Below are 27037 nucleotides of genomic sequence, written 5' to 3' on the forward strand. Positions count from 1 at the left end.
AAACAATGATGCTAAACTGCAGTATGGAATATGCTCCGAGCGAAAGGTGGATTCTGTAGAATTGTTTACAAGTCTACTTGCCAAATTTTGTGACAACATGAACATTCATGCCAAAATAGAGAGAATTTGATAATCCAAAAGCAAGAAAGTCTTTGCTCATTGCAGAATTATTATAAGCAAGCAATTTAAGGTTGTCAACATGATAAAACCACCAAAACAACAATCACAGGTGGCGAATAATCTTTGAAGATTAAAATAAAAACCTAGTAGAAATTGCTTTCATCTAAAAGGGTTCATAAATCCCTGGGAGAGCCCAATAACAAATTGGTGAAAGGGATCAAGCAACTTCTTCAATTAAAAACAGCAAAAGATGAAGCATGATAACTTTGCTAATACAATACGCTTCACTGCGCCTGAGCCTGTGGCTCATCCTCGTTCTTGGCGGATTCTTTGATCTCTTCTCCGGCATCATCCTATACACATACAACAATGTTACTTGATTAACACCGCTGAAGATTTAGTCAGGTTATTCACAACATGAACATTCAATTTAAGTTGAAGACGCAGTGATACCTGCATATCTGAAGTCCACAAAGTCAGATTGTCTCGAAGAAGTTGCATTATCAGAGTGCTATCCTTGTAAGAATCCTCTCCCAGTGTATCTAGTTCTGCGATGGCTTCATCAAAAGCCTAGCATAAAAACAAATATCAGTACACTTCTTATATTTAATTGTGCCCACCATTCCTAAATTAGATTTTACAAGGTTGCTTGCCAGTTGCCACTGAAGATGTCCTATATCTGAATATATCGAAAAGCCATAAAATCATTAAAGAAAACATCTTTTACAAAAACCACCATGGGATGGACAAGTACAGCAGTCATAAATAGTTGGCTGCAATTTGGAACATATAAATGCACATAATCTCAATACTCGCTCCCTCTCCGAAGTCCTATGGGGTAAGACCCAAGAGTGTTGCCTTTTTAATTGGTTATATTATCCATCTTTCAACTGTGGTACAGCCTTCAAGTATTATAATGTACAAGAATACGAAAGAACAGCTGCTCAAATCGTAAGCTCAATCTGAATAGATATATATTGACATGCTTGACATTGAAGATGTATACTAGTAATTTCCAGGTTAAATATTAGTTAAACACGTAAATGAGCTTAAAATATACAACTAAAAACACAATGACGATGTGTTGTTTCCAAAGAAGTCAACCAATGAATGATATGGAAGTTGTCTCACATTATGATATCATTTGAGTGGTTCATATTGTAGCAGCCTAAAAACACTAAAACAGAAATTAGATATACTGAATAATAATAATGTTATAAGGAGATCATCTGTGCTACAGTCTACGGACTATCATATTTTTAAGATTTTTAAAACTCAATGGATGTATTTTAAAACAAATCTAGTACACAACAGTTAATACTCTACAAAAAGAAGCTGCACACATTTTTCAATCATACATAATTCTCATTTTTCTCTCAATAAACATTTAGGAACAATTCACAGCTTTATAAATATATGTGTTTTACCCTGTCCCCACCAAATAACAGTAAGTTGACAGCCATACAAAGTTAAAAATTCAGAAAGAGAAATAATAACGAAGATGCTAGAAGCCTAGAACATTTGTAGTGTCACCTGTTTTGCAAGGTTGCATGCTCGGTCAGGTGAATTCAGAATTTCATAGTAGAAAACAGAGAAGTTAAGAGCCAGTCCAAGTCTAATTGGATGTGTAGAAGCCAACTCAGAGTTTGCTATATCCTGCAAAGCAAAGATAGATAATAGGACATATTAACAAAAAATTTAACAGACAACTCTTAAAGTTACAAGCAACAACAATATCTGTAAAAAGAAGGTATAGCATATGGTCTGATTGTGTGGCAAACATACAAAATGACGTAGGAAAAAGATAATGAACAATATGCAAGGTTTAGCTAGCATTAACCCCTCTCCTCTTAATAACAAGAGATCGAGAGTTCAAGCCTGAGTCGAGACATGTGTGCATAACGTATTCAATTTCCATGATTGGCTCTCCTCTTGATAACAAGAGGTTGAGAGTTCAAGTATGAGTGGAGGCGTGTGCACAAGGCATTCGAATTTCAGTGATTGTCCAAAATCAAAAAAAACAGAAAACGAACAAAAAAAAAGAAAAAGCAAAGAATAAATAAGAAAGCAAATGGACAGGCTATTATAAATTTATTGTAAAAACCATTGAATTTGGGATTTTTAAACTGCAGCAAAGAAATTATCAGCCCAATCATTTGGGAGAAGAATAACTAACAAGCAAAGTGTACTGATATGCAACAGCTGAGGAATACATAACTATGCATTAATACTGAAACCTAGGATGCGTTTGGTTCATGGTTAATTAGCCCAGTTAACGGGAATCGGAACCTCAAACCCATGTGTTGGTGTTTGGATTAGCAATTTTGTGACTTGGAATGGGATACTCAATCCCACTTGCAGGGTAAATCATTCCTTACACTCCTCTTGGATACCCATTCCCATACCCCTCATTCTCATTACCGATTCCCATTTCCACATTTCAATAAGCAAGCTACATTTCCTAGATCAAGGTACACCGTTCTTATCTTCTTACTTTACTTGAGACTATCTACATTTAATTGCAACACTGGAATAAACACATAACAAAAGGAGTTCAATGTTTCACATGTAAATCAAGTTACCATCTAGATTATTAATCATCAACATATTTGCCAGAAACAGTGGCTCTCCAAATAACAATCACCATGTTCATCACAAATAAACTACAAAACACATAAACACAAATGGTTCGCACAGCTCTTTGTTCACAAAGTCCTTTACACGGTTAGCATTGAACAAACGTAATGACAGACTACTACTTCTCCATTAAAAATTACACAACCAAACATCATCTAATGTAATATATACACAACAAAACACAGAAAGAATCATGTATGTACATTATTATAAAATAACAAACACAATAACATAATATAAACCAAACCTGCAATTGATAAAAATATCATACCAAATTATTGATCCATTGATATAAGCAAACAACACAGACAAATTATGCGACATTCAATAAAAACATATCACAATTCCGTAAACACAAGACACAAAGATATACCTGAGCAGCCTTATACGCACTAAGCGTATTCTCCGCAGCCTCCTTCCTCTCATCAGCAACCTTAAACTCCGCCATATACCTATGATAATCCCCCTTCATCTTCAAATAAAACACCTTGGAGTCCCCGGCACTGGCAGCCGGAATCAACTTAGCATCCAAAAGCTTCAAAATTCCATCACAGATCTTGGAAAGCTCGGCCTCGATCTTCGCCCGATACTCCTTGATCGTCGCCACATGATCGGCATTGCCACGAGACTCCTCCTTCTGCTCGATCGACGAAATGATGCGCCACGAAGCACGGCGAGCGCCGATGACGTTCTTATAGGCGACGGAGAGGAGGTTGCGCTCCTCGACGGAGAGCTCGTCGGAGTCGGTGACGGTGTCGGAGACTTTCTCCATGAATTCGACCATTTCTTCGTAGCGCTCGGCTTGTTCGGCGAGCTTGGCCATGTAGACGTTCTCTTCGCGTGTGGCCATTGAGATTAGGGTTTGTTTGGTTTAGATCTGATCTGCTTTTTCGATTTGGGGGTGGAGAAGAAACTACAGTTTTTGTAAATGGAAAGAGTAAATGGTATCCCACAAATATATATCCAAGGTCCACGCTTCTATTTCCAACTTTTATTTTACTTCATTTATTTGTATACTCAAATTTATAGTTTTATTATTATATCTTCACTTTTTGATTTATTCTAATCTAGGAAAATAAAATACTCCCTCCCTCTATTTGGATTTAATAAATTTAATAGTCGCGTATTTTTAAGAGTTTTGACTGCAGACATAAATTTATTTTTTTTTTATTTTTTTTCTTTTGTGAACAAAAGCATATCACTAATATTTTTATTCACAAAAAAAATTTAAAAATAATTTTAGATGTGCGGTCAAAACTCCTAAAAATGCGTGAAAAAAGTTAAAAAATTAATATATTTAAACAAAAGGAGTATAGTTGATTTAATAAGATGATGTGAACTTAGTTTAAATAAAACAAAAAAAGATGATAGGAACAACAAATTTTCTTCATTAATTAATCTTTCAAGAGCACGACATTTCAACAATGTGACCAATTCTTAAACCATCTAATGGACTGTATGATAACATCGATTTTCACTAAAAATATTAATTTATAAATTAGTTTTTGTTTGAGTAATGCTATGCATGTCAAATGGTATCATGAACTTTATGCCCTTTTTTTATTTCACTCATAGTTTATGCTTCTTAATTCCAGAAACATCATGTCAACCAGTGTTAATCAGACCTAATTCCAGAAAATGGTCTTATCGATTAAAAAAATAGTAAGTGGAGAAATACAGCCCAGCTCCAACGGGCTAGGCTATTGTATTGGGCCTTTTCTTCTCAAAGTTAACACCGACAAAAGTACTAAAATTAGATCCGATAATTTGCTACCCGAAAACACCACGCCAATACAATATAAAATTAATATTTAGGTTTCAATTTTGGTACAGAAGCATGAAAGTACACGTTAACTTTTGGTAGTACATGATATCAAATCTTACCTAATAAGTGATATCCTGCACGAATATTATCCAACACTTCTTTCATTTGGCGATTTTGTTACCTTTTCCCAGTTGTATTACAAGTATGCAACTAGCGTAGAAGCCCGTGTAAGGCACGGGCATATAATTTCATGTTATTGTTTTTTTTATAATGCGGCGCAATAACGAAAATACACCGACAGAGTGGAGTATGCTCGAGTAGAAATTTTATTATTTTTGACCCTATATCGTTTGTTTTTTTATCCGGTGATGCACAAGTCTAGTGCTACTTCTATGTATGACATACACAAGTCAGCAAAAGATAATTAACATAGCATCAGACCGGTATAAAAATATAGATCAAGAACTTAACGGGGAGTATAAAGCTAAAACAATATCCCTTAAAGAAATTCAGATTAGAATATACACACTACTGTATAAGACTTAATAAAGCCTTATATTCGTTTGTATTTTTGTGCATAGTAAAGCATCAAATATTTTTTTACATTAAAGATATTTTTCATTCACAAAAGTTGAATATAAAATCTATTATCTAAATTTCCAGGGACATCTTTCATATTCTTTGAGATTACAATCTTGTACCAGATTGTACACCTTATAAAAAAAGGTTAAGCATAAATATTATTATAAATAATCCCAGTCAACATTTGTGTAAATGAATATTATAAATAACTTATTGATAGTTTTTATTCTTTTACAAAGTTAAACTTAAAACCATCACTAACAAATAGTATCACCTAAACTTTACATTAGAAGGATACAACTTGGCTTCTGCCCAAACTAAATCACGCATCATCTACCCAACAACTGTATGAAACTATAAACACGAAAAGCCCTTAATCTGATTCGAAAAAATTTCTGAATCCGTCAGAAGAATTTGAGAACCTTCAGTTCTCCACTCCTTATATCCCTTAATCTCCTTCTCAGTATCTATATCATTTAGAAAAAAAAAGGCAACACATTAATTTTGAGCATGGTATATATCACGATGTCTGTTACATAACTACAGCATGACATTTGAGCATATACATTCATATACAAACAAATACATAACACATCTATTTTTTAAGCGCCTGGGTTAGAGTTGGATACCACGATGGGATATAAAAAGATAGTTAATTACAATATAAAAAGAAAAGTGTGAACGAAGTTCTATAGAGATGTAAGAAAAATGACAGGGAGTCAACCGGATCACGCATGTGAGATTTAGAGTATAAGTGTAGTTAACTTTGCCTAATTTTTTGATCAAGTGGAAGAAATAGTCATATGATATGTCCATGAGGCTTATCATACATTTAAATGGAGACGCAAGAAAATAGGTAAACTACTTTTACAGAAGCTTAGACAAAGCTCACATGTCATAAGAACAACTCTTAAATTTATATATGTTTCGAAAACATTTTGTGAACCACACTTATATTCAAGTACCCAATTGATACGGTAAAACCTCTACTCAAGTTAATAGGCTCATAACCAAAAAATTTAGTTGACATATCAACATTATTAATTTATCAAGATTAAAGGAACTGAATAGATTATAATTTTACTAAGATTATAACTCTATCGAGCACTAATTTATCGGGTAAGTGGTAATGAGATATAGGGAAAACCAGTAAAATTTTATAGTTTGCGCCTCATGTTTGTCATGGCCAAAAAACTAATGAAGCACGGTATGGATCAGGGTATAACGCAAAGATCACACTGGTGAAAGTTCATAGCAAATGTTGTTCCATTATGATACAAAAGAAAAATCTTGGTGACGAGCTTCTAGCTCAAGTTTTTTTTTTTTTTTATCTTACTTAAGAGGTCAGGACTATATTGTAACTCTTTTTGCCAAAAATTAGAAGAGAAAAGGAAGTACATCCTTACATATTGGACATGGTACAGTATCCTTCTTTCGCTTGTAAAAAAGTCTACAACCATCTGTTTTAGAAACAATTTTCGAGTGAGCTTCTTTGGAGATGTCATATCCAAATTCATTGACCCACTTGCCTGTCAGGAAGTTATTTATCAATGAAACAAGAATATTCAGTGAAATTCGTCTTCATATTCTTCCCAATAACAAAATAGAATTCAAATTCATTCATTTTCCATATGAATGCAAGTTATATCTATCAATAACAAATTGCATCCCATCCGAATCCATATTACCCGTTCTAATTTTCAACTTTTCAGCCCTAAAGCTATGTCTAGAGTAATAAAAGGCAAGTTACCTGAAGAAAGTTGTTTTACGAATTGCGCTAATGCCACCTTTATAAAATGTTTCACACATAAATAGAATAAAATCAAAAAACTAAAACATTACATAAGATAATATCGTTGTTCAGCAATAATCATAGCCTCACAAGTCACAACTATCTGCACCAATCTTAGCTTCGTACAACCATAAAGATCAAGTGAGCCACTTCTAAAAGGAAACATATACAACCCAAAACTTAATAAGCAGAGAAATAAAGGAGCAGTATTAGCACTGAATAATGAAGTTAATAAAAATGAACAATCTTTAAAGCAACGATTGCTGAAATTGTGAACCAATCTAGTCCGGAAGAAAGTCGACAATTAAGAAAATTGAATGTATTTGGAAGTGTACCAGTCACGCATAAGATTAGTTGATAATTAAATTTGGAAGGCATAATACCACCTAGGGACATCGATGAACACCTTGGTAAATCAGTAAACACCAAAGCATATATTAATTAGAGACACCAAAGTTATTCGAAGACATTTATATTAGCTCAAGAAAGGGAGCTGCCGACAGAGGAGGAGGGTGATGCCTACAAAACATGCAAGCACAGAAGCAAAGCGGAGATATACGCCGACTTGGTTTATTTCTTTTCTATAAATATTAATAAGAACTTAAAAATTAAAGTAAATACTAATCTTTTTCGTCTTACAGTTCCATGCAATTTTTAGTTCGGCGATGTCAAAAGTTAGGAACTTGACGATCCATCCATGTAAACCAGTGGACCAGATAAACCCACTTTGATATCTGCACGGCTTAGTTCAATTGCTGTCAAATTTAATACCTAAAACAGTTCTGATGATTTTGTCAACTACTGCAAGCTTGTCAACTATAGATTAAAAGCTAGACGCTATTACCATATACAAGATATTAAGGCAAATCTTCTAGTTATTTATCCTAAATATATGCAACATAGCCTGTAATTGTTCGTCTAGGTCATTTGTTAACACCTTCTCTTTCAACCTAGAGCTTTTCATTATTAGTTGGAAGCTTTCCTTACTTTGGAAATTACCTTTATTAAATCCTTAATATGCACTGAATAAATACAAACATATTGCAATGGGCAATAGAGAACTTTAGAATATAAACTGAATTTGTAAAAAGTCATAGAAGGATGGTTAACCTTAGGGTGCAGAGTGATCCTTCCGCCATTAGAATCTGTCAAATGATATGCTTGGATGTAGCAAGGGTAACTGCTACCAGTCAAAGTAACTACACTTGGAGAAACTTTAAGAAGAGCATAATCATTTCTTCCAAGTCAACAGTAGAGCTAATTCAGTTGGGTTAGGGCTTCATAATTTCAAAATGGCCTTAAGGACCAACATTTACAGTTTCCGATCCTGAGCTCTGATGCTTCATAATATTGAAAGGTTAACTTGTGGTGGCTAAATGGATAGTCTCCCCTGGCTTCGGTAAACCCTGCCCATCTAAAAAGACGACATAACATTAGCATCTAATTGTTGTAAGATTCTTTCAGATATTGCTTCTATGGTACCAGTGAACATTGTGCAATGTTTGTCTTGCAATATGCAATTCATAACTCTAGTAATGGTGCAGATGCGCAACTACAAAAGTGAGATAAAATATGCATGAAATACAAAGAAATAAATTACTTGCTCTCTGAATGGCTTCCGACATATTTGACTCGCAGCAAGATCAACATAGTTTGGTGTTTGTTAACTGAATCAGATGTATTCTTCCCGATCTTTGGTCATCAATTGCCCTGCCCTAGCATGACGTGATCCCAAATGCTGAGCACATAAAAGAACCGCCTGAACAGCTTGAGGACTGTTACCAATAAATAAGAACATAAGATTGGCACATATAACTTGCAGAAAACTTTTATCAAATGTCAGGAACTTTCATCAAACACATGGAGGTCAATTTTAAAGGACGAAACAGCCATGTAAACACCAGGAAATTGTGCCACATATATCATAACACGTTAAATAACAAAACACATCAAAAGCACAGCAAAATAGAGGATCAAAATACCTGCCTCTATAGGATTTGTCTCACCCCTTCAGGTTGTTTCTTCTATTCGTAATAGAATACGGAAACTGACTCTACTTCGCAAAAACCAAAGAACATGGCAGAACCCAAATTGAACAACAGCTGAACAAAACTTATTTATGTCGGAACCTAATCACTTGATCTCTCCATGACGCTCCCTTTTGGGTTTGGCTGTGCGATGATGAACAAAAGATTCTGCATAGATAAAACATGGTGAAATGATTGCACGATTGCAATTTGATATCGCGTAAGGGTTTTTACATAATTTTTCATCCAATTTCTTAACATATTAAGCCCTTGGTTATGCTTTAATATATATAAGTAGATTTAAAAAAACCCCAAACAATTCATCAAACTTTATGTCACATAAACACAATTATCAAAAGAAATCCACACTCAAGCAGAACATGGAGAATAATAGGAAAACAGGATCAAATATAATATACTTTCCTATCTCACCTCATAGTAACTAATAATATTTATATAGTCCATTATTTATGCTGACATATAGATAAACTTCCACTGAACTCGACACAATATAATTCACCTATGAAAGGTTTATACTATATTGATCAGTCAAGAGGATTGTTTAATCAATACCTCATTTGCTTACGAGTGAATCTGAAGTACTGAAGGCTAAAATTCTGTATCATGCAGAGCAGAGCATTTTTATCAGCACAATATCAAAAACTGCAATAATATTATATGTGATATCAAAAAAGCTAACCTCGCTTAAAATTTTAATTATCAATTCGAAGCACAGGCCGTTCTGGCACCCTCAGCCACCTGTTAAGTTAGACTGAAATGATTAGAATAATCAATATCAAAACAAAAACACATATACTTATTGCAATACCCCAAAAACAACAAAAATCAAACCTGGTTTTACTTTGGTGTATTGCAGACTAATGACGGAAGAATTTGATAAACCCCATGTTCAGGGTTTATCAAACCCCTTGAGAAATTGATAAACCTTGAACCTGAATATGTCTTGAATCCTTCACCCCCTCAAACTCAAGATTTGTAATCAAACAAACAATATATTCCTGTTTGTCTCTGATTCAATTCAATTATCAGTGTGTATATCGATTCTTTTCCCTATCAATGATTTACTGGGGGTTACAGAGCATGGCATTTTTGTAATAATGAAATAGGTAAGGGCAAACAAATCATGATATGAGAAACCATACCTGGTTCCCGGCGAGTAGCATTCTGCAGCCGCTTCAGCGTCCCCCGCAACTCGGCAACTTCTTGGTCAGCCTCAGCCACAGCCTCGATTTGCAACTCTTTTTCGGGAAACCACCGAAAAGACGGGTGTGCCGCGTACACCCAATTGATATACACACAGAGATTCCCTTTTTCCTAAAACCCAATCCATGAGAGGCAAACCAGTACAAAACACAATCGTAGTGTTACTCGTCGAATTCTAAAAAATTTATAATTATACGAAAGTGATTTATAAAAAAGCTAAAGCTGTAACATGATAACGAGAGAATACTGAAGCAAATTGAAGAGCAAACAAACAATAAACATGAAAAGAAACTGGCAGAGCACACAGCAAGAAAACGAAGAGTATTCACGAGCATAACAAGCCGAGGGCATTGTAGAAATTCTGTATAAAATAGGGGTATATATGTAATTTCACGGGCATTTTTTTTTGCTCTTTTTGCCCCTAGTCCCCTTTTAATATATAGAAGTAGATATCAAAGTATTACAGTGAGTGATTTTTTCCAACAGAATGTCAAAGTTTGGGATGAAAACAAAGTAAGACTTCATTTTAATAGTGATGATGCAGATGCCATAATAAATACCGGTATTCCGCAAGGGTGTACTTGAGACAGGATTGCCTGGGTCCATACTTCTAATTGACGGTACACGGTGAAATCAGGTTACTTTGAATGGTGTAAAAGTCACACTATAAATGAAAGAATTTATCCATCGAATGGCTGGAGTAAAATCTGGAGACTGCAGATCCTCATAAAATCAAGATTTTCATGTGGAGGTTCTGTCGTAATTCGCTGCCAGTTAGAAATCTGCTAAGAGGTAGAGGTGTTCTAGTCTCGGTTGGTTGTTCTCTGTGTGTGGGAGATATAGAGCATGTGAATCATCTCTTCCTCGATTGCCAGTTTGCTCAGGATTGTTGGAGTGAAGTCAATCTCAACTACAATGACAGAGAGGAAGAATATGCTCATGAGTGGTTTCTCAATATGTTGTCAAAAGCACCAAATGATGTTCTGATAAGAATCGCCACTGTGTTATGGGATATCTGGTTTGTGAGAAATAAGAGAGTCTTTAAAAATAGGTTAATGTCAGCAGCCTTTGGGATTCAATGGAGCAGGAAACAAGTGGAAGAGTGGCAAATAGCAAATAAAAAGTATGGTTCAGTGCAGGTGTATGGAGAGCAGGAAATTCAACTGATCACAAATGGAGACCTCCACAGGAGGATCACCTCAAATTAAACGTAGATGCATCAGTTGTAGCGGGACAGAACTCTTTTGCTGTAGGTATGGTCCTCAGAAACAGCCAAGGCCATTTTATTGCAGGCAAAACTATGCAATTTTCAGGGGCTGTTACAGTCCTGGAAGCTGAGTTAACAGGTATATGGGAAGCCATGGTGTTGTCTCGAGATGTTGCAGAGAGCCCTTGTGGAAAGTGACTCGTTATTAAGTATTCAAGCTATCAACAATGGCCATGATAATATTCTCGAGAGTGGTGACCTAGTGCAACAATATGAGGAAGAGATCGGAAGTTCTGCTAGGATCTCAGTTAGTCATGTTAAAAAACAGGCGAACAAGGTAGCGTATAATCTGGCTAGAATTCCTCGTGAGCTTAACTGTTTTATTTTATTCTCGTCTCCTCCATCTTGTTTGTTGGAGACATTATTGTCGGAGGGAGTTTTAATAAAATTCTCATTCTCAAAAAAAAGTATGCAATATCCTGCAGCCCGGTGTCCAGGGGTAGTTTGACACACGATGGTAACTTGCTAGTACTCTCAAATCTCAAAATCTCAATAGGACCCGACTTTTATTAATTTAAATATTTAATAAAGATGATATAAGAAAATCTTTTTTTGTTTTTTTTTGCATGGAAGAATTTTTTTTTTTTTTTTTTTGTTAATGCATTTCACTGCACAAATCACAATACAAAGGAGCCGTTTGGCTAAGTTTAAAATAAGTGATTTTTGCTTAAATTAAATAAGTGAAGTAAACGTAAGAAGTAAGTTAAGACTTATAAGTGAATGAAACGTTTGAGAAATAAGTAGAAGTCGTGAAACAAAAGTTAGCATCCCTACTATTTATAAAGCTAGGCTTTAATCATTCAGTTTCTCCACCTTCTCCCTAAAGTTCGCGAGATCTTGGCCTTTTTAAAATTTTCATGATAATCTGAATCATATGTTTTTTCGCTACTCAAAGTCAAGTTGTTAAACATTCGCCGTTAGATAAATTTGAAAACTGCTTCATGCTTAAAATAAAAAAATAAAATACAAGTGAGAATAAAATTAAAAAATATATTAGTTAAACTGGAAAACAAGTAAAAGTATTGAAACAAACACCAGCATTCTCACTTTTTTTTTATGTGCTTTCAGCTTTTTATTCAAACTAGCTTTTTAACCCGTGTAAAGCACGGGATGTTTTAAATTATTTTTTTGACATATGTTCATCTTTTTTAAATTGAGATTATTTGTATTATAAAAATAATTTAAATTGTATATATATTTATATATTAAGTCAGTATTATGATATTTATTAAAATATGAAGACAAAAAATATACACTATTTAAAATTTTATTATATAATTAAATTACCACCCTCCTAAAATTATTGAGAATTTGATACAAAAAATTAGATTCTTGCTGAATTAGAGTTTTTGTCATATAGTTATATATTATATTTATAATTATTCAAATATATATATATATATATATATATATAATTTTTTGAAATCATAATAATTAAATATTCTAAAAACCGGTCGGTTGACTGATTAATCGATAATCAGAATTTTAATCCGGTTTGACAAAATTCAGTTAAATCGATGATTATTTGGTCAAAACTGGATTAATTAGACGAAAATCAGGTAGAATATTAAATATTTATAGTGAGTAATGACATATTAGTCTCTTTGAATTAAATCACTCATTATTGTTGTATTAGATATATAATAGAATTTGGCGAAATTCGGTTAAAATCGATGGCTAATTGGTTGAAAATAAGGCTGAATATTCGAATTTACAAAATTTGTGGGGGGTAATCTAAAATTTTAAAAATCATTATATATTATTTTTACATATATAAATAAATTTAATTCTGAATAATGATCTTATTAATCATTTTGATTAATCGCCGATTTTCTGATTCCCGCTTTTTATAGCACTGGATATTTATTTATTTATTATCAAATCATAAATATAAATATATTATACATATATGTATTGGATTTTTAAATATGAAGTAATTTAATGTATATTAATGATTAGACATTAATGTCTAATAAAATACATTAATGTTAAAAGTCAATAATGACCTCTCTATATGTGAAATATGTATTTTGAGTAAAGGACAGTTAAGTCATTTTGAATTAAATTGATCAAGGTTGCTCTATTAGATATATAATAGATAATAGATGGGTTAACAAAAATAAAAACCGGTTTTTATCGGAAAAATCCAGTAATCATCTTCAGGGTTGTTTCATACCTTTTGAGAGCCCAGGGCAAAAAGAGAAATATGAACCCTATTTTTTGTTAAGAATTAGAGATATATTGACAATATTACATCAAAAACCAGAGAGATATTAAAAATATGTACTCCTTATGGTCCATAATATAGGTCGTTTGACTTTTTACACGTAATTTTAGATGCTTTGACCACATAGCAAATGTTAATATTTTTGTAATTTTTTTCTGAATATTATATTTTTATTCAGAAAAAAATTACAAAAATATTAAAATTTACTATGTGGTCAAAGCACCTAAAATTACGTATAAAAAATCAAACGACCTATAATTATATTATAGACCAGAAGGAGTATCATACTAGTGTTAGTATGTGTATTGGATGTAAAAAACAAAAAATGAACTGATACTTGATGATATTTACATATGCACCCGTCATCAGGAGATCAAACGTACAGAGGGAGGTTAAAATAATAAAAAAATTTAAGTTACTCATGTATACTAGTAACAAATGTATGAAAGTATCTAATTTTTGGGCCTATGCGTGGTTGGCGGTCGATCTGGATGCCCACCCTCTAGACCGGGTCTCATATCTTGCCCAAACATGTACATCCTAGATGTTAACATAATTCTGACAATGAAAGTTTTTTTACTCTTTGCTGCACATTTCTTAATTCTTATGACGTGGTCTTAATTTCTGTCACTTGTAATGCATCATGCATTCCCCAGGATCGAACTTCTTGAACAATGAAGGAAAAACATCAGTGTTATGTGTATCTTATATCTCTATGGCTTAAATATATTTTATTTATATTTTTTAAATATTTATTTTAATCATACGAACTAAAAAATTAGAATTGCATATCAAACTACATTAATTTGAAAACGGAGAGAATAGTTGATTTAGAATTGCGTATCAAAACATCAAACTACATTTATTTGGAAACGGAGAGAATAGTTAATAGGGAGAGCTCATTTTATTGAGCTTTTTTCCCTTCATGGTAATCGTTGTTCTAGGGAGCTTAGTTTTTCATTTTAGAATTCAATTAACATTAAACATATTTTTGAACGAGACAATCTGATTAAAACGGAGTTTAAAATTTAAAGTATTACAGAACATTTATTTTATCATTAAATTATAATTATCTACACTTTTTAATAGGAGTACTGAGTACAGGACCATCTCCTCAGTCGGTAATAAAATAAGATAAAGTATAAGTGCCGATAAGAAAGAATCCACTGCAGCAGGCATCAGTATCACTAGCTTCTTTTCTCCTCCTTTTGAATTCATCGCTCAAGTAATGGAACACATCTTTTTAACTTAACTAATTTTTACTTTTATATATCTTTTATAGGCATTTCAAGGGCCTTTTATTATTTATTTTAAACTTTCGTATTAATTTTTGTTCCAAGGGCTTCAATAATAGAGACACGAATATATTCTCCGCAAAGCACTAGAGACTACGGATTGTACGTGAAGGTACACTACCACACATTTGCACGACAAAACCTCATTCTTATCTACACACACAATGACACAATAATACGCATACAAACAAAATATACACATTATGCACACAAGGCACGTGACCTTCTTATTCCTATCCTCCTACGACGTCGTTTCGTCATCAGACAAGGGTCGCGCATTTCGAGGCCTTTGGGTCCCACATGGCCGGAAGCAGGAACTTCCGTCCCTTCTCCCCATGCGCATTATAGCTCGCCCCACTGCTCTTATCCACCAACACGTTTCCCGGGTTACCCGGATAAGCGCCTGACCCGAACACACCCGTACAGGCCGAGACAGCCTCCAAAGGCGCCGTTACCGGACCCTGAAAATACCCGTTGTTAAACGGGTTCGTCACGGTTCCCGCCAAAACCGTGCCGAGATTGATAATCATTCCGTCGACTCCGACGTCGCCGTTGGGCGAAACTAACGGCGGAGTTTGGGGCCCATACATAGGCTGATGAAAAGGCCATGCACACTGACCCGGGCACAAGCTCTCCGAGTTGCCCACCCATGCGTAAGCGAACCGGGTCGACTTTAAACCCGACCCGGTTTTCACCCGGGTCGACCCGTGGGTACCGCACCGGTTCATGCAAAACCCGTCCACAGCCACATCCTTCGCCGTCAAAACAACGTTAATAGAGTTCAGCTTATTAGCTTTAGAAGCCAGAAGTATGAGATGCGAAGTCTTCAAAGACTTCCCCAGAGAGTATTTCTCGTCGAGAGTTTGTATTCCGACGACGACGGTGGATGCGCCGCCGTGGTAATTCTCGGTGGTTCTCCACCACGAGGCGGCGGAGGGGGAGGGAGTGGAGTGGCCGGAGTTGAGAGAGCTGAGATAGTCGACGATGATGGAGCGTTGAGCTGGAGTAAAGGTGCCGTACCAAATGAGATTGATTGTTATGTTTCCTTTGAGAAGAGCGCCATTGTGGTATTTCATTTTGAGGGGCTGTTCTTGTACTAGAGCTGTGAGCTTCCTTGAGGAAGCTGAGGTGGGGTCGGGTGAAAAGGTGATGAAGAGGATGATGAGTAGGAGTGGAGAGAAGGCTGAAGAAGCCATTTGTGTTTGGTACAAGGAAGAGAGTGAAGTGTGGTCGCTTTTATAGAGTGAAGTAGTGAACTATATGGGACGTTTAACTCTTTTTTTTTTTCAGAAATGTGGGACGTTTATTCTATATATTGTAATAATATTATTTTTTAGAATTATGTATTGTACTAAAATTTTGCTCAAGACTAAGTTGATTTTTATTTTGAAAAGTATTAATTTATAAATTAAAATTATTAACAATCAAGTAAATAATAAACATAAATAAAATTATCCACATAAAAAATTTGTAAGTCACAACATCCAATCACTTTAACACTGTAATTCTTCACTTATATCAATTTTTTCGTTTTAAGTAATAAGTAATTTTTTATTTTTTTTTTTAAAATGGCCACAGAATATGAAGCCCCCCGCATATATATTATATTGGATTTCTTTTCCTAATAAGTTGGATACTCCGATCCAATAATCGAAATCTGAGTTGGATATGGATTGATCAAAAAATATCCCAGACTTACAATTCAATCCGATCTAAATCATTCAATTAAAATAAATAAATTTATTTAAATACGATCCAAATCCAACACCTTCACAAATCTAAGTTTGGATGAGTCAAGAAGTGTTGATTACTACTCTGTCACAGTCATTTCTATACAGTTTCCTCTTTGGGATGTCCCATCATTTCTATACGTTACTAAAATAGCAACTTTTAATAATGTAAAACACTGTTACACCAATTATTTTCCTCCACTATCTTCATTTTATAATAATATAAACACTATTACATCCACTACTCTCCTCCATTATCACAAATCTATAACTGAATATAAATTGTTCCCGCCACTTTAGAGCATCTCCAATATTCTCTTTGTTGACTCCTAAGAGCATCTGCAAAAGGCTCTTCATTTAGAGCATCTCCAACGGTACTCCTAAATCATTTCTTAAAAAATAATATAAAATGTGGCTCTTAGTAAGTTAATACATTGGAAAACGTGAGAACTCCAATACTACTCTTTATGTTAGCTCCTAACTCATATTTTATATTTATTTTATATAAATGGGAGAAAAAAGTTAACTAAAAGAGAGAGAAAATTGGAATGAAAATAATATTATATTGACTTAAGAGCTACTAAATGATCTTTAAAAGAAATGAGAGAGAGTAGGCTCCTAAATTTTTAAAGAGTATCTAGGAGCCCATTGGAGCACTAGATTTTGATTTGCTCCTAAAATTTGGACTTAGGAGTTTGTTTAGAGAGTCCATTGGAGTTGCTCTAAGAACCTCTTCATTTAGGCTCCTAACTTAAGATTTGAGGAGGGAGAAGAAAAATGTTGTTCCAAGAGACTCTTAAGTGGCTCTTAAATCACTAAGAGCCTCTTGTTTCTCTCTCCTCTCTCCTCAAAGTTAAGAGCCACCATATTGCTCCTAACTTATTTTTTCGCAATAAAAAAATCCTTTCTTCAAATTCACCTCTATCTTTTTTGTTATAGTGAAGCTCAATATATGAATAAAATATGAAATAGAGAAGAAATGTAGAGAGTATTGTTGGAGTTTACACGTTTAATTTTGTCCTAAATTGCCAAGAGCCACCTTTTTTATATTATATTTATGAGCCAACAAGGAGGCTCTTGGAGATGCTCTAAATATAATATAAAAATGTGGCTCTTAGTGATTTAGGACAAAGTTAAGAGTGTAAACTCCAACAATACTCTCTACATCTCTTCTCTATTTCATATTTTATTCATATATTGGGCTCCACTATAACAAAAGAAATGGAAAGATGGAGGTGAATTGGAGGGAATGATTTTTTTATTGTGAAAAAATAAGTTAGGAGCAATGTGGTGGCTCTTAACTTTGAGGAGAGAGGAGAGAGAAATAAGAGGCTCTTAGTGATTTAAGAGTCTCTTGGAGCAACATTTTTCCTCTTCCTCCTCAAATCTCAAGTTAGGAGCCTAAATGAAGAGTCTCTTGGAGATGCTCTTACCCACTTTTCATCTAACTTTACTCATTTTTTACACTTTTTCTTGGTCTCCGTGTCCACACCATATACAAAATCCAAACCACGGTCTGGTTTAAACCATAAAATCCGCATAAACCAATCCGATATTAATCCGATCCAAACTGAAACCGAGATTAGGTTTACGGTTTCGGTTCGACTAATTTAAAAAACCGTGGTTTGTGGGCTGGTTTCGGTTTTATATTAAACCGAACCGCATATTATGCAATATAAATATTTAATATTATATATATACGAAATATTAATTTTATATAAATATATTAATTTTTTAGTTTATACTCTGGGTTGTTGTTTAGTTACTTACCTTATCGATACCAACTACAAGTCATATCGTCATATCAATTCAGTAATCCACGACTTCAATTCAGGTTTATACATTTTATTAGACTAAAGTTTGTATTATAATTTAACTATGTGAAATTATGTAAATGGAGACAAAATGATCCTTTATTTTCTAGTATTATTCATGATTAATCCTCATCTTCGATTATAAGCCTTAGTCACAAACCGATCAATCCGCTTAATCGAACCGTCAAAAACCGCACCGCTTGGTCCGGGTTAAATATTTTGCCGGTCACGGGTTGGTTTGAGATTTTAAAAAACCGCTAATATATGGTTTGGTTCCGGTTCTACCTCCGATCCGAACCAAACCGGACCGCGATCACCCCTAAATGTATATAACCTATTGGGACGGAGGGAGTAATTTATTGAGTCTACAGCTGAAGCGTGTACAGGAAGAGGCCTGAGGAGTCAGCATCTTATAGGGACACGTGAAAGGAGCTAGTTCGATGGGGTTGGTGTTGGCCAGGCTGGGAAGCTGATTTTTGGCTTTTAGGTGTGCATGGGGAAGGTTTATGGGCTTTAATATTTGTGGACGGTGACGTGGATCTTCTTTAGTGAGATATGTTTATGTGTAAGGGGAAAAAAGAAGGGATGTTGTTCGCTAAATTTTAAGATTTTTTTTTATATATATAAGAAATGGTTATTATTTTTATGCTCGAAATCCTGTTCGTCAAAATTTCAACAAATCTGAAAAGAACTTGAAATTGATATTTTCAACACAAATTCGACCCAATTTAATATATAAATTTTATTTAAATGTAATAGTTTATAAAATAATGAACAAAAACTTGATTAAACTCGTAAACCATATGAGCCTAGTTATTTAAAATTCGATCTGAGCTTAGCAGAATATATAATTAACTCATCGAGTTTGGATCGTTTATTATCTATAAAATTCTAATACTTTAGAACACAAACTCGATTTTCCCGATTATTATGAATTAAATACAGGTATTTTCGAAGTCGAACTCGCCTATCCGATAATCACCCCATGGCATGTTTTCTAGTCTAAAACCAGATATTTAAAAAAAAAAAACGTCCTTCAAATATACTCTATGGGATAGGACAAGACAAATAATTCTATGCAGCAACAGATACGCATACGCCTGAGATTCAAGTGAGTCCCGTCAAATTACTGCTGGATAAAAACGTGGGGTAAAAGTATAGAAGGTCAAGTAAATTACCCATCCACAAGATTCAAGAAACCAAAAGACGACGAGTGCGATTCAAAGTGCGTAGCAGAAGCCAGAAGATAGACAGTGCTGCAGAGACTGTGGAAGAGTAAAAGTTAACCACGCCCAATTAATTTTTATCCTGTTTATCCGTATACTCCCTCCGTCCCACCAGATTCTTTACAGTTTCCTTATTTGGCTGTCCCACCCATTTCTTTACATTACAAAACTTTCGTAAAATAGTTAAAGGGTCCCACCACTTTCCCACTTTTTCTTCCTTTTCACACTACTTTTACTCCACTATCTCTCTTTTATATAGTATTAAAAATCAGTGGGTCCCGCCCGCCACTTCACCCACTTTTCTTTCTCTTTTCTACTACTTTATACATATTTCTTAACCTCCGTGCCCAAACCCAATGTAAAGAATTGGGTGGGACGGAGGGAGTATTTCTCTGCTCATTTTTTATTACGTCATTCTTTTCCTGGTTAATTATCACTTGCCCTGCTGTATTTTCTGATTGGTTACAAGTCAAAACCTAACTAAAAAAATTAGAGAAATTATTGATACAAGTTTAGAGAGATTGTAAATTGTAATACTACAAATTTTCCCTCTTTATTTTCGTTGCTTTCTTGTTACTCACTAGTCGCTTCTTCCATTAAATTTCAACCGATTTATGGCGTGCCAGTTAAAGATGAAATAAATTAATTTTCTGTCAAACCATTTTTAGTGAACTGATTGAGAGAGGAGTCTTTCAAATCAGAGAGATGCCCAGCTTTAGTCATCTATTTTTGCTGTTATAGATGACACAGCTACAGAGTGGGCTGCAATTCTGCAAATGCAATATGCAATGCTAAATTATGCAAAGCCATCATATATCATACATGAGAGATATTTACACATCATCTTCAAATCTTTAATATAGTAAAATAAAAGAATGAGATTTTTGGGTTTACACACCCAAAAGGTAGTGGCCGTGGATTCAACGTAAAAAAAAAAAAATTGTAAAATAATATAATGATGTGAAATGAGTTTCATTCATTTGCTTTCAAGATTGAAAAGATAATTTCCTCAAAAAAAAAAAAAAGGATTGAAAAGATAAAATTAAACTACCTTCTTTTTAATACATACTCTCTCTGTCACTCTGGTAATTTACTTTGGGACGAGAGTTTGGCACGCATTATAATATTCTTAGAAAACATAGTTCTGTGACTTATTTTTTAGTTTTTTTAAATAAACATTTGATTTTTAAATTTTTATACACAAAAAAAAGCTCAAAAAAAAAATTACGGAACTATATGTTTGATAAGAGCCTTAAAATGTGTGTTGAGCAGGGAAAAAAATTGTAAAAAAATGAGAGACGGAAGAAGTAATAAAACTACTTTTGATAGGCTTTCTAAAAATCCAAAATAATTGAATTAGATAGACAAACTTCCCAAAACCAGTGTTACAGAAATCGGGAATCGGACCTAATCGGTTGAGCTACCGATTCAAGGATTAATCGGAAACCGGGGATTAATCGGAAGGATTAATCGGAATTAAAATCGGGTTTATTTTAATTTTTAAATTTTATTTAATATTTGGTTATTATTATATTAGCTATTTAGTAACTAATATATTTACTATATTTATAAACTCTATAATTATTCATATTTAAAATAATATATTATTTTAATTTTAATAATTTATCACATATACTTCGATTATGAAATATATATAAGGATTAATCGGATTTCAAAAATCGGATCGGTGACCGACCTTGCAGGGGATTAATCGGGGATTTATCGTTTAAATCGGGGATTTTTAGAACACTGCCCAAAACCATCTAATCCCAACCGTGTATAGTTTTATCGTCTACACACCAAGGTAAAGGTATTTTATCTTCTTCGACAGCAAAAACCAAAATTACCAACAAGAATGGTTCAGACATTGATTTATTAGGAGTTAATTACAGTTTGTAACCCTTAGTATTGCTCCAAACGCACTTAAGATCCTGAACTATCAAACGTGACATAATGCACCCTGAACTTTACCTTCCTGTGCAAGTTGTAACCCATAGTCATTATTCCGTCCAAATATGCCGTTAACTTTAACTGTTTGAGAGGTAACAGTGTGTATATTAGTTTCTAACAGCTACTTTACCTCTTGTGACCTCTCAAAAATTATGTATTATATTTTGAAATTATTTCTGAACACACACAACAATGCAAAAAAATTTAAAATAAGTTTTAAAATATGTATCTAGATTTAGAATCTGAAAATTTATTATTATTTTTACATAAATGATGTAACTTATTTTAAAATTTTAAAATAAATGTATATTTAAAAAATTATTTTAATATTATTTACATCGAAATGTGTGTTCAAAAATAATTTCAAAATATAATACATAAACTTTGAGGAGTCACAGGGGCTAAAGTAGCTGTTAGAAACTAATATACACACTGTTAACTCTCAAACAGTTAAAGTTAACGGCATATTTGGACGGAATAGTGACTGTGGGTTACAACTTGCACGGGAATGTAAAGTTCAGGGTGCATTATGTCACGTTTGATAGTTCAGGATCTTAAGTGCGTTTGGAGCAATCCTAGGAGTTACAAACTGTAATTAACTCATTTATTAAAGATAAGAAGACTTAAATTAGGCCCTTTATTTCGTCAAAAAAAAAAAAATTAGGCCCTTTTCAACAAGGATGAGTTCAAATTGAGTTTGGTCACGCGGAACTAACACACCCTATACATTGTTGTATAATTGGTTCCCAATCATTCGGTAGGGAATGGGTTGGTGTGGAGGTTTATTGAAGCGAATAGGTACCAAGAATAATTATAAGGTTATGGTCAACTAAAAACCACGGCATGAACTTGTCCATTTCCACACGAATGATCACACACTGTATCAATAATGGTGAAAGCGAGGTGAGGCTACCCCTGGATGGCACCACTCATTTGTTTTATTTCGATGCCTCTTTAATGTAAGAAATAAAAATAGACTTTTGAGGCGTATAGTTTTAGCATCGGTGCCCTACTCTTTTATATTTCGAATCCCACATAAATTTTATTCCCAACTCGTTCAAGCTATGTACAATGTACGCTAGCTGGAGCCTGGACCATTTTATATAAGAGTGTGATTTTAATAATAATCATATGCAGAGGAAGTCCCATTCAGCAATATAGCTAGTAGCTACTAGTAGCTGCTAACCTGCTACAGTGCTACTCCGTATATACTGAGTATGATTTGGTGACTTGTTAGTTGTTACACGCCTTCCACTCACACATAATTTACTCGCCCATAATTAATACTGATAGCATTGTTTTCATGTTTTTGATTAAAATTTTTTAAGTTATTGTTACATTTATTACTCAATCCGTCTTAAAAAACTTTATACTACTCCTTCGTCTCAACTATTTTCTTACACTTTTATTTTAGAGATATTCCATTCAATTTTTTACATTTCAAAACTCAGCAAAAATATATTGAAAAGAGAGACTCAACTATTTTGGGATAGTTTTTTTTTTAAAAAGGTCATCTAATTTGAGATGGAGGAAGTATTTAAGTAAATTTTAGGACCCTTAATCTGCTTGGCATGGAATTTCGAATAATCTTGCAATCATTTACAACTATTCATTCGAATTATGATCCATAAATATCAACCGATTTTGTGTAGTTCCGTTGCAGTTATTTACAACTATTCATTCGAACTACAATCCATAAATATCAACTGGTCTTGACTCTTGTGTACTTCCGTCGCAAAATGCATAAAAATAATTCATAGTGATGATAAACGCAAGGCTAGGAACCAGCAGATGCATCTGTCTCTCTCGACAAGAAAAATCAAAGTGTACACAGCCAATAATAGAGTCCCAAGAGTCTCTGTACTTGTCATTTGTTTGATATCAACAGCTGATGCCTGCCCATCTCCGTGACTAGGTTTTCTGCTCTACCCACTCATTGTTGGAAGTTTGTCATTTTGAGCACCAATTTGAGTGAGGCTCGGCTAAGTGCTCGTGGCGGGTTATGCTTGGATTATGTTCTCCTCCGAGAGAGCTTTCCAATGCATGTTTATTCACTAAAAACGACTAAGGAATGGATGAGTTGTGATGATCCAAAGTTGCTTCCTTGGTAGTGGAAAATTGGAAAAGAAAGCTAGTATCCCACATAGAAAAGAATATGGGCCTTTAATGGGTTTATATAGTAGAACACTCTTGTAGTGTTTAACTTGTGTTAGTGTGTTATGCTCCACCACCTACGTGCGCGCAGGGGGGGGTGCAAATTGTGGGATTTCGAGGGGAGTTTCGTGGCTTCGCAAGCCTCGGGCTTTTCCGCGTGTGCGACCTGCGGACACGAATGCAGCAAAATCTGGGCCCGAAGAATTACGGACTAGTTTTGCTGAATTTAATTTTCCACTGGGCTTGGGCTCAATTAAATTGACAGAAATTAATTCCGATTTGATTTCGGATTAATTGTTTGGTTTTAAATTAATTCGATTTGATTTCGGATTTAATTTATAACCGTGTGAATTAATTAACGCGTTTTAATTAATTATAAAGCGTAGCGCACAAGTCTTGCATTGCCTATATATATTCATAATAGTTTAGGGTTTGCATTCACGGTACACACACAGCCTCTCGCGTCCACAAAACCCTAGCCGCGTCGGTGATAGTTTCAGTCCTTGTTCTGGTTCGTCGAAGGTGCTTCTCGCATCGTCAATCCGTTTTATCCTGGGAGGCGATCGTTCATCACATACGGTGAGGGCGAAATACGCTTTAAGGAGACAGTTGCGGACTGGACTCGGATTCTCTTACATATATCCTTCGTTTCTATTCTGTCTCCTACGTTTTGCACAGACAAACACTGTTTGATTTTTTGCACAGATTGTATAACACTCATATCTCAGAATCTTTTTACGAGTATGCTACATTGCTACTTCTACGCCATATTTCAATACTATAATTTTTATTTACATGCTCAACTCTGATTGTACTCTCCCTAACAATTCCATATGCCACACATATGACTCCGAAAGGCGAAAATAACACTTCTTTAAAAATTTGGGAACCATTCGAGTTGCGTAATATTGGACTTGTGAAATTACTTAAAGGTAGATTCACCGGAAACCCGATTGTTTTCTTGGACTGGGTCAAGTTCACACATATAAATAATGTTTGCTTCCATTATTTAATTCCGAAAACAAGTAGTACTACCTACTGGCTACTGGATCATAAACTTGTTTTCCGCGCCTAGTCAAAAAGCAAGCTGATATAGCAGGAATGATAGCCATAGCCAATCAGGAAGAGGTGTCGTTGTTTCATATAGGCTATAGCTGCTAGAAACTTGACCTGTGATCAACTGTCGTCATTGCTTGGCCTGCCTTCATTATTTCATTCACATTTCTGAGAGCAACTCCGATGTTATCAACTCTCTCCAATTCAGTAATCCGTGAGAGCAAGTACATATCCCCTCGTAAAAATTTAAGAGGGTAGTGTTATATAAAATCAGTTTTTTATATGTTAAGTGTGTAATTTTATGTATTTATTTATTTATTGTGATGTAATTTTTATATATGTAATTAAGGTGTCACACTTTTATTAAGAAGTAAGAGATATCATAATAAGCTAAATTTATAAAATTTGGTAGTAGATGGTATGTGTCAATACACACATCTAGAAAAATTGATATTATATAGGGGCCGTTTGGGTGAACTTAAAATAAGTGCTTCTTGCTTAAAATAAATAGGTGGAGTAGAAGTTAGAAGCAAGATAAGACTTATAAGTGATTAAAGTGTTTGGGAAATAAGTAGAAGCCCTGAAACAAAAGTTAGCATTCCTAACTTTTTATAAGTGCTTATTGACATATTACACAAACGATACAAATAAGTTCTCATAACTTATAATCAATAAGCTGGACTTATAAGTGTTTGCCAAACGCTCACATAGTCTTATAATGAATTATTACAATATTTTGATATAGAAGTTTCAATAATAATTTTTTAATTATTTTTATAATTGACATAATATACGTAACCCAAAATTTGTTCCCAAAACGTTTCATCAAATGACACGGATGACATGTGTCTAGTTTTAATTTAGTGATTGATGTGCGTACAAAGGATTCCATTAGTATTAGTCTGAAAGTAATCAATCATATATTGCCATGGGGAAAAAAAATTCGTGAACATTTTTTGGGTTACCTAATTCTTCCATCAATGTACAAAAGTAGAGATGAGTATTAGAACAGGAAATTAAAATATTTTATTTATTCTATAAATCATTTAAGATACTGGTATCTTGAAAATGGAACACATTAAATATTGAATGTGCTATTATCTCAAAACATGGCCACATAGCTAACCAATTATTTATTCCGAATTCCAAATATCTCAAATTTATATATATGACTCTGCTCCAGGTATATACTCCCTCCGTCCCCTTTTACTTGTCTCTTTTGAAAAAATAACGCATCTTAAGAAAACGTTAGTTGGATATCTTGTTTTCATACATATCCCTAATAAATGTAATGAATTAGATAGAGTTGTGTGTATATATATGCTAGTCAAACATTGGAAGTTGTTACTTTTTGAAAAAACACACAAAAAGTTGCTTTGAAAAGAGAAGTGGACAAGTAATTTGGGACAAATTTTTTTTTCAAAGAAGACATGTAAAAGGGGACGGAGGGAGTATCAATATTTAATTTTTTTACTTTTCTTTGATAAATTATATTTTTTACTTATTAGCTTAATCTTCCTGCCCACTTTTATTATATAAACCCCTGAAGAGAGCAAATTTTAGGCCAACTTTTGTCATAAAACCATTCCAACACTGAGCAAAATTGCAGCTTACCACATACATTAAATTCTATCATTCAAGTTATTTTTACAAACTCGATTATATATGTATAACTTAAAAACGAACGAGTAATATTTTCTCATAATCTACTTCTATATATTAAATGGCAACCAAGGGCAAAAAGAGCAAATAATATAGCTGTGAAATATCCACTATACCCCTATGTTAATTGTAATTACAAAATTACCAAAATATGATCCATTTATTATACTTGAAATATTAAGTATTAGTAATTAATACATTTACATAATAAATATCCATTTAATTACAGTTGTCACTTATTTATGACCGCTCATTAAAAAAAAAGAAATATGTGAATTGAACTTGATATATTTAAACTCACTCTCATGTAAACTCTACGATCATAACTATTAAATTAAGATCTCTTGATTCTCATTTATCAAAAAAAATATAATTTTTTTACATGTGCGGATATATCAAATTAATTTCGATTTAACTTAGTGTTGGTTCTAATATTATAATTAATTAGTTTTTATATTTTTAATAGAGTGATTATGTTGACTAATCTTGTTTTTAATCTCATACACACA

At 33.8% G+C, this 27037-nt stretch overlaps 3 protein-coding genes and 1 long non-coding RNA gene across 8 annotated transcripts; 1 reads left to right on the forward strand and 3 right to left on the reverse strand.

The window, feature by feature from the left end:
• Window positions 1-125: 125 nt before the first annotated feature.
• Window positions 126-3731, reverse strand: LOC108227860 (14-3-3-like protein B). Its single transcript, XM_017403225.2, has 4 exons — window positions 3131-3731; window positions 1654-1776; window positions 574-690; window positions 126-473 (listed from the first exon to the last, which is right to left on the reverse strand). The coding sequence occupies exons 1-4, from the start codon at window positions 3605-3607 to the stop codon at window positions 405-407; spliced, it is 786 nt and encodes a 261-aa protein (XP_017258714.1). The 5' UTR covers window positions 3608-3731; the 3' UTR covers window positions 126-404.
• A 1533-nt stretch (window positions 3732-5264) lies between these two features.
• Window positions 5265-10473, reverse strand: LOC135147115 (uncharacterized). 5 transcript variants are annotated; one of them, XR_010284607.1, is made up of 9 exons: window positions 10087-10473; window positions 9776-10008; window positions 9624-9682; window positions 9497-9540; window positions 8879-9091; window positions 8497-8671; window positions 8007-8310; window positions 6511-6633; window positions 5265-5571 (listed from the first exon to the last, which is right to left on the reverse strand). It is a non-coding gene; the product is annotated as an uncharacterized LOC135147115 (long non-coding RNA). The 5 variants fall into 5 exon arrangements; XR_010284609.1 differs by having other exon boundaries at window positions 5266-5571; window positions 9776-9952; XR_010284608.1 differs by having other exon boundaries at window positions 5266-5571; window positions 9776-9994.
• Window positions 10474-10890: 417 nt separating this feature from the next.
• Window positions 10891-11355, forward strand: LOC135147251 (uncharacterized). Its single transcript, XM_064080141.1, has one exon. The coding sequence runs from the start codon at window positions 10891-10893 to the stop codon at window positions 11353-11355; it is 465 nt and encodes a 154-aa protein (XP_063936211.1).
• Window positions 11356-14984: 3629 nt separating this feature from the next.
• On the reverse strand, window positions 14985-16163 carry LOC108224384 (protein EXORDIUM-like 2). Its single transcript, XM_017398974.2, has one exon. The coding sequence runs from the start codon at window positions 16130-16132 to the stop codon at window positions 15197-15199; it is 936 nt and encodes a 311-aa protein (XP_017254463.1). The 5' UTR covers window positions 16133-16163; the 3' UTR covers window positions 14985-15196.
• Between the last annotated feature and the right edge of the window lie 10874 nt (window positions 16164-27037).

The sequence above is a fragment of the Daucus carota genome, chromosome 6 (genome assembly GCF_001625215.2).
Source record: "Daucus carota subsp. sativus chromosome 6, DH1 v3.0, whole genome shotgun sequence".
Classification (NCBI taxonomy): domain Eukaryota; kingdom Viridiplantae; phylum Streptophyta; class Magnoliopsida; order Apiales; family Apiaceae; genus Daucus; species Daucus carota.

Coding starts and splice junctions, on each gene's coding strand:
- LOC108227860 (XM_017403225.2), bottom strand. CDS start 3,607: ATGGCCACACGCGAAGAGAACGTCTACATGGCCAAGCTCGCCGAACAA. Junction 1,777..3,130: donor GTGCGTATAAGGCTGCTCAG/GTATATCTTTGT, acceptor TTTGCTTTGCAG/GATATAGCAAACTCTGAGTT. Junction 691..1,653: donor CATGCAACCTTGCAAAACAG/GTGACACTACAA, acceptor TTTTTATGCTAG/GCTTTTGATGAAGCCATCGC.
- LOC135147251 (XM_064080141.1), top strand. CDS start 10,891: ATGTGGAGGTTCTGTCGTAATTCGCTGCCAGTTAGAAATCTGCTAAGA.
- LOC108224384 (XM_017398974.2), bottom strand. CDS start 16,132: ATGGCTTCTTCAGCCTTCTCTCCACTCCTACTCATCATCCTCTTCATC.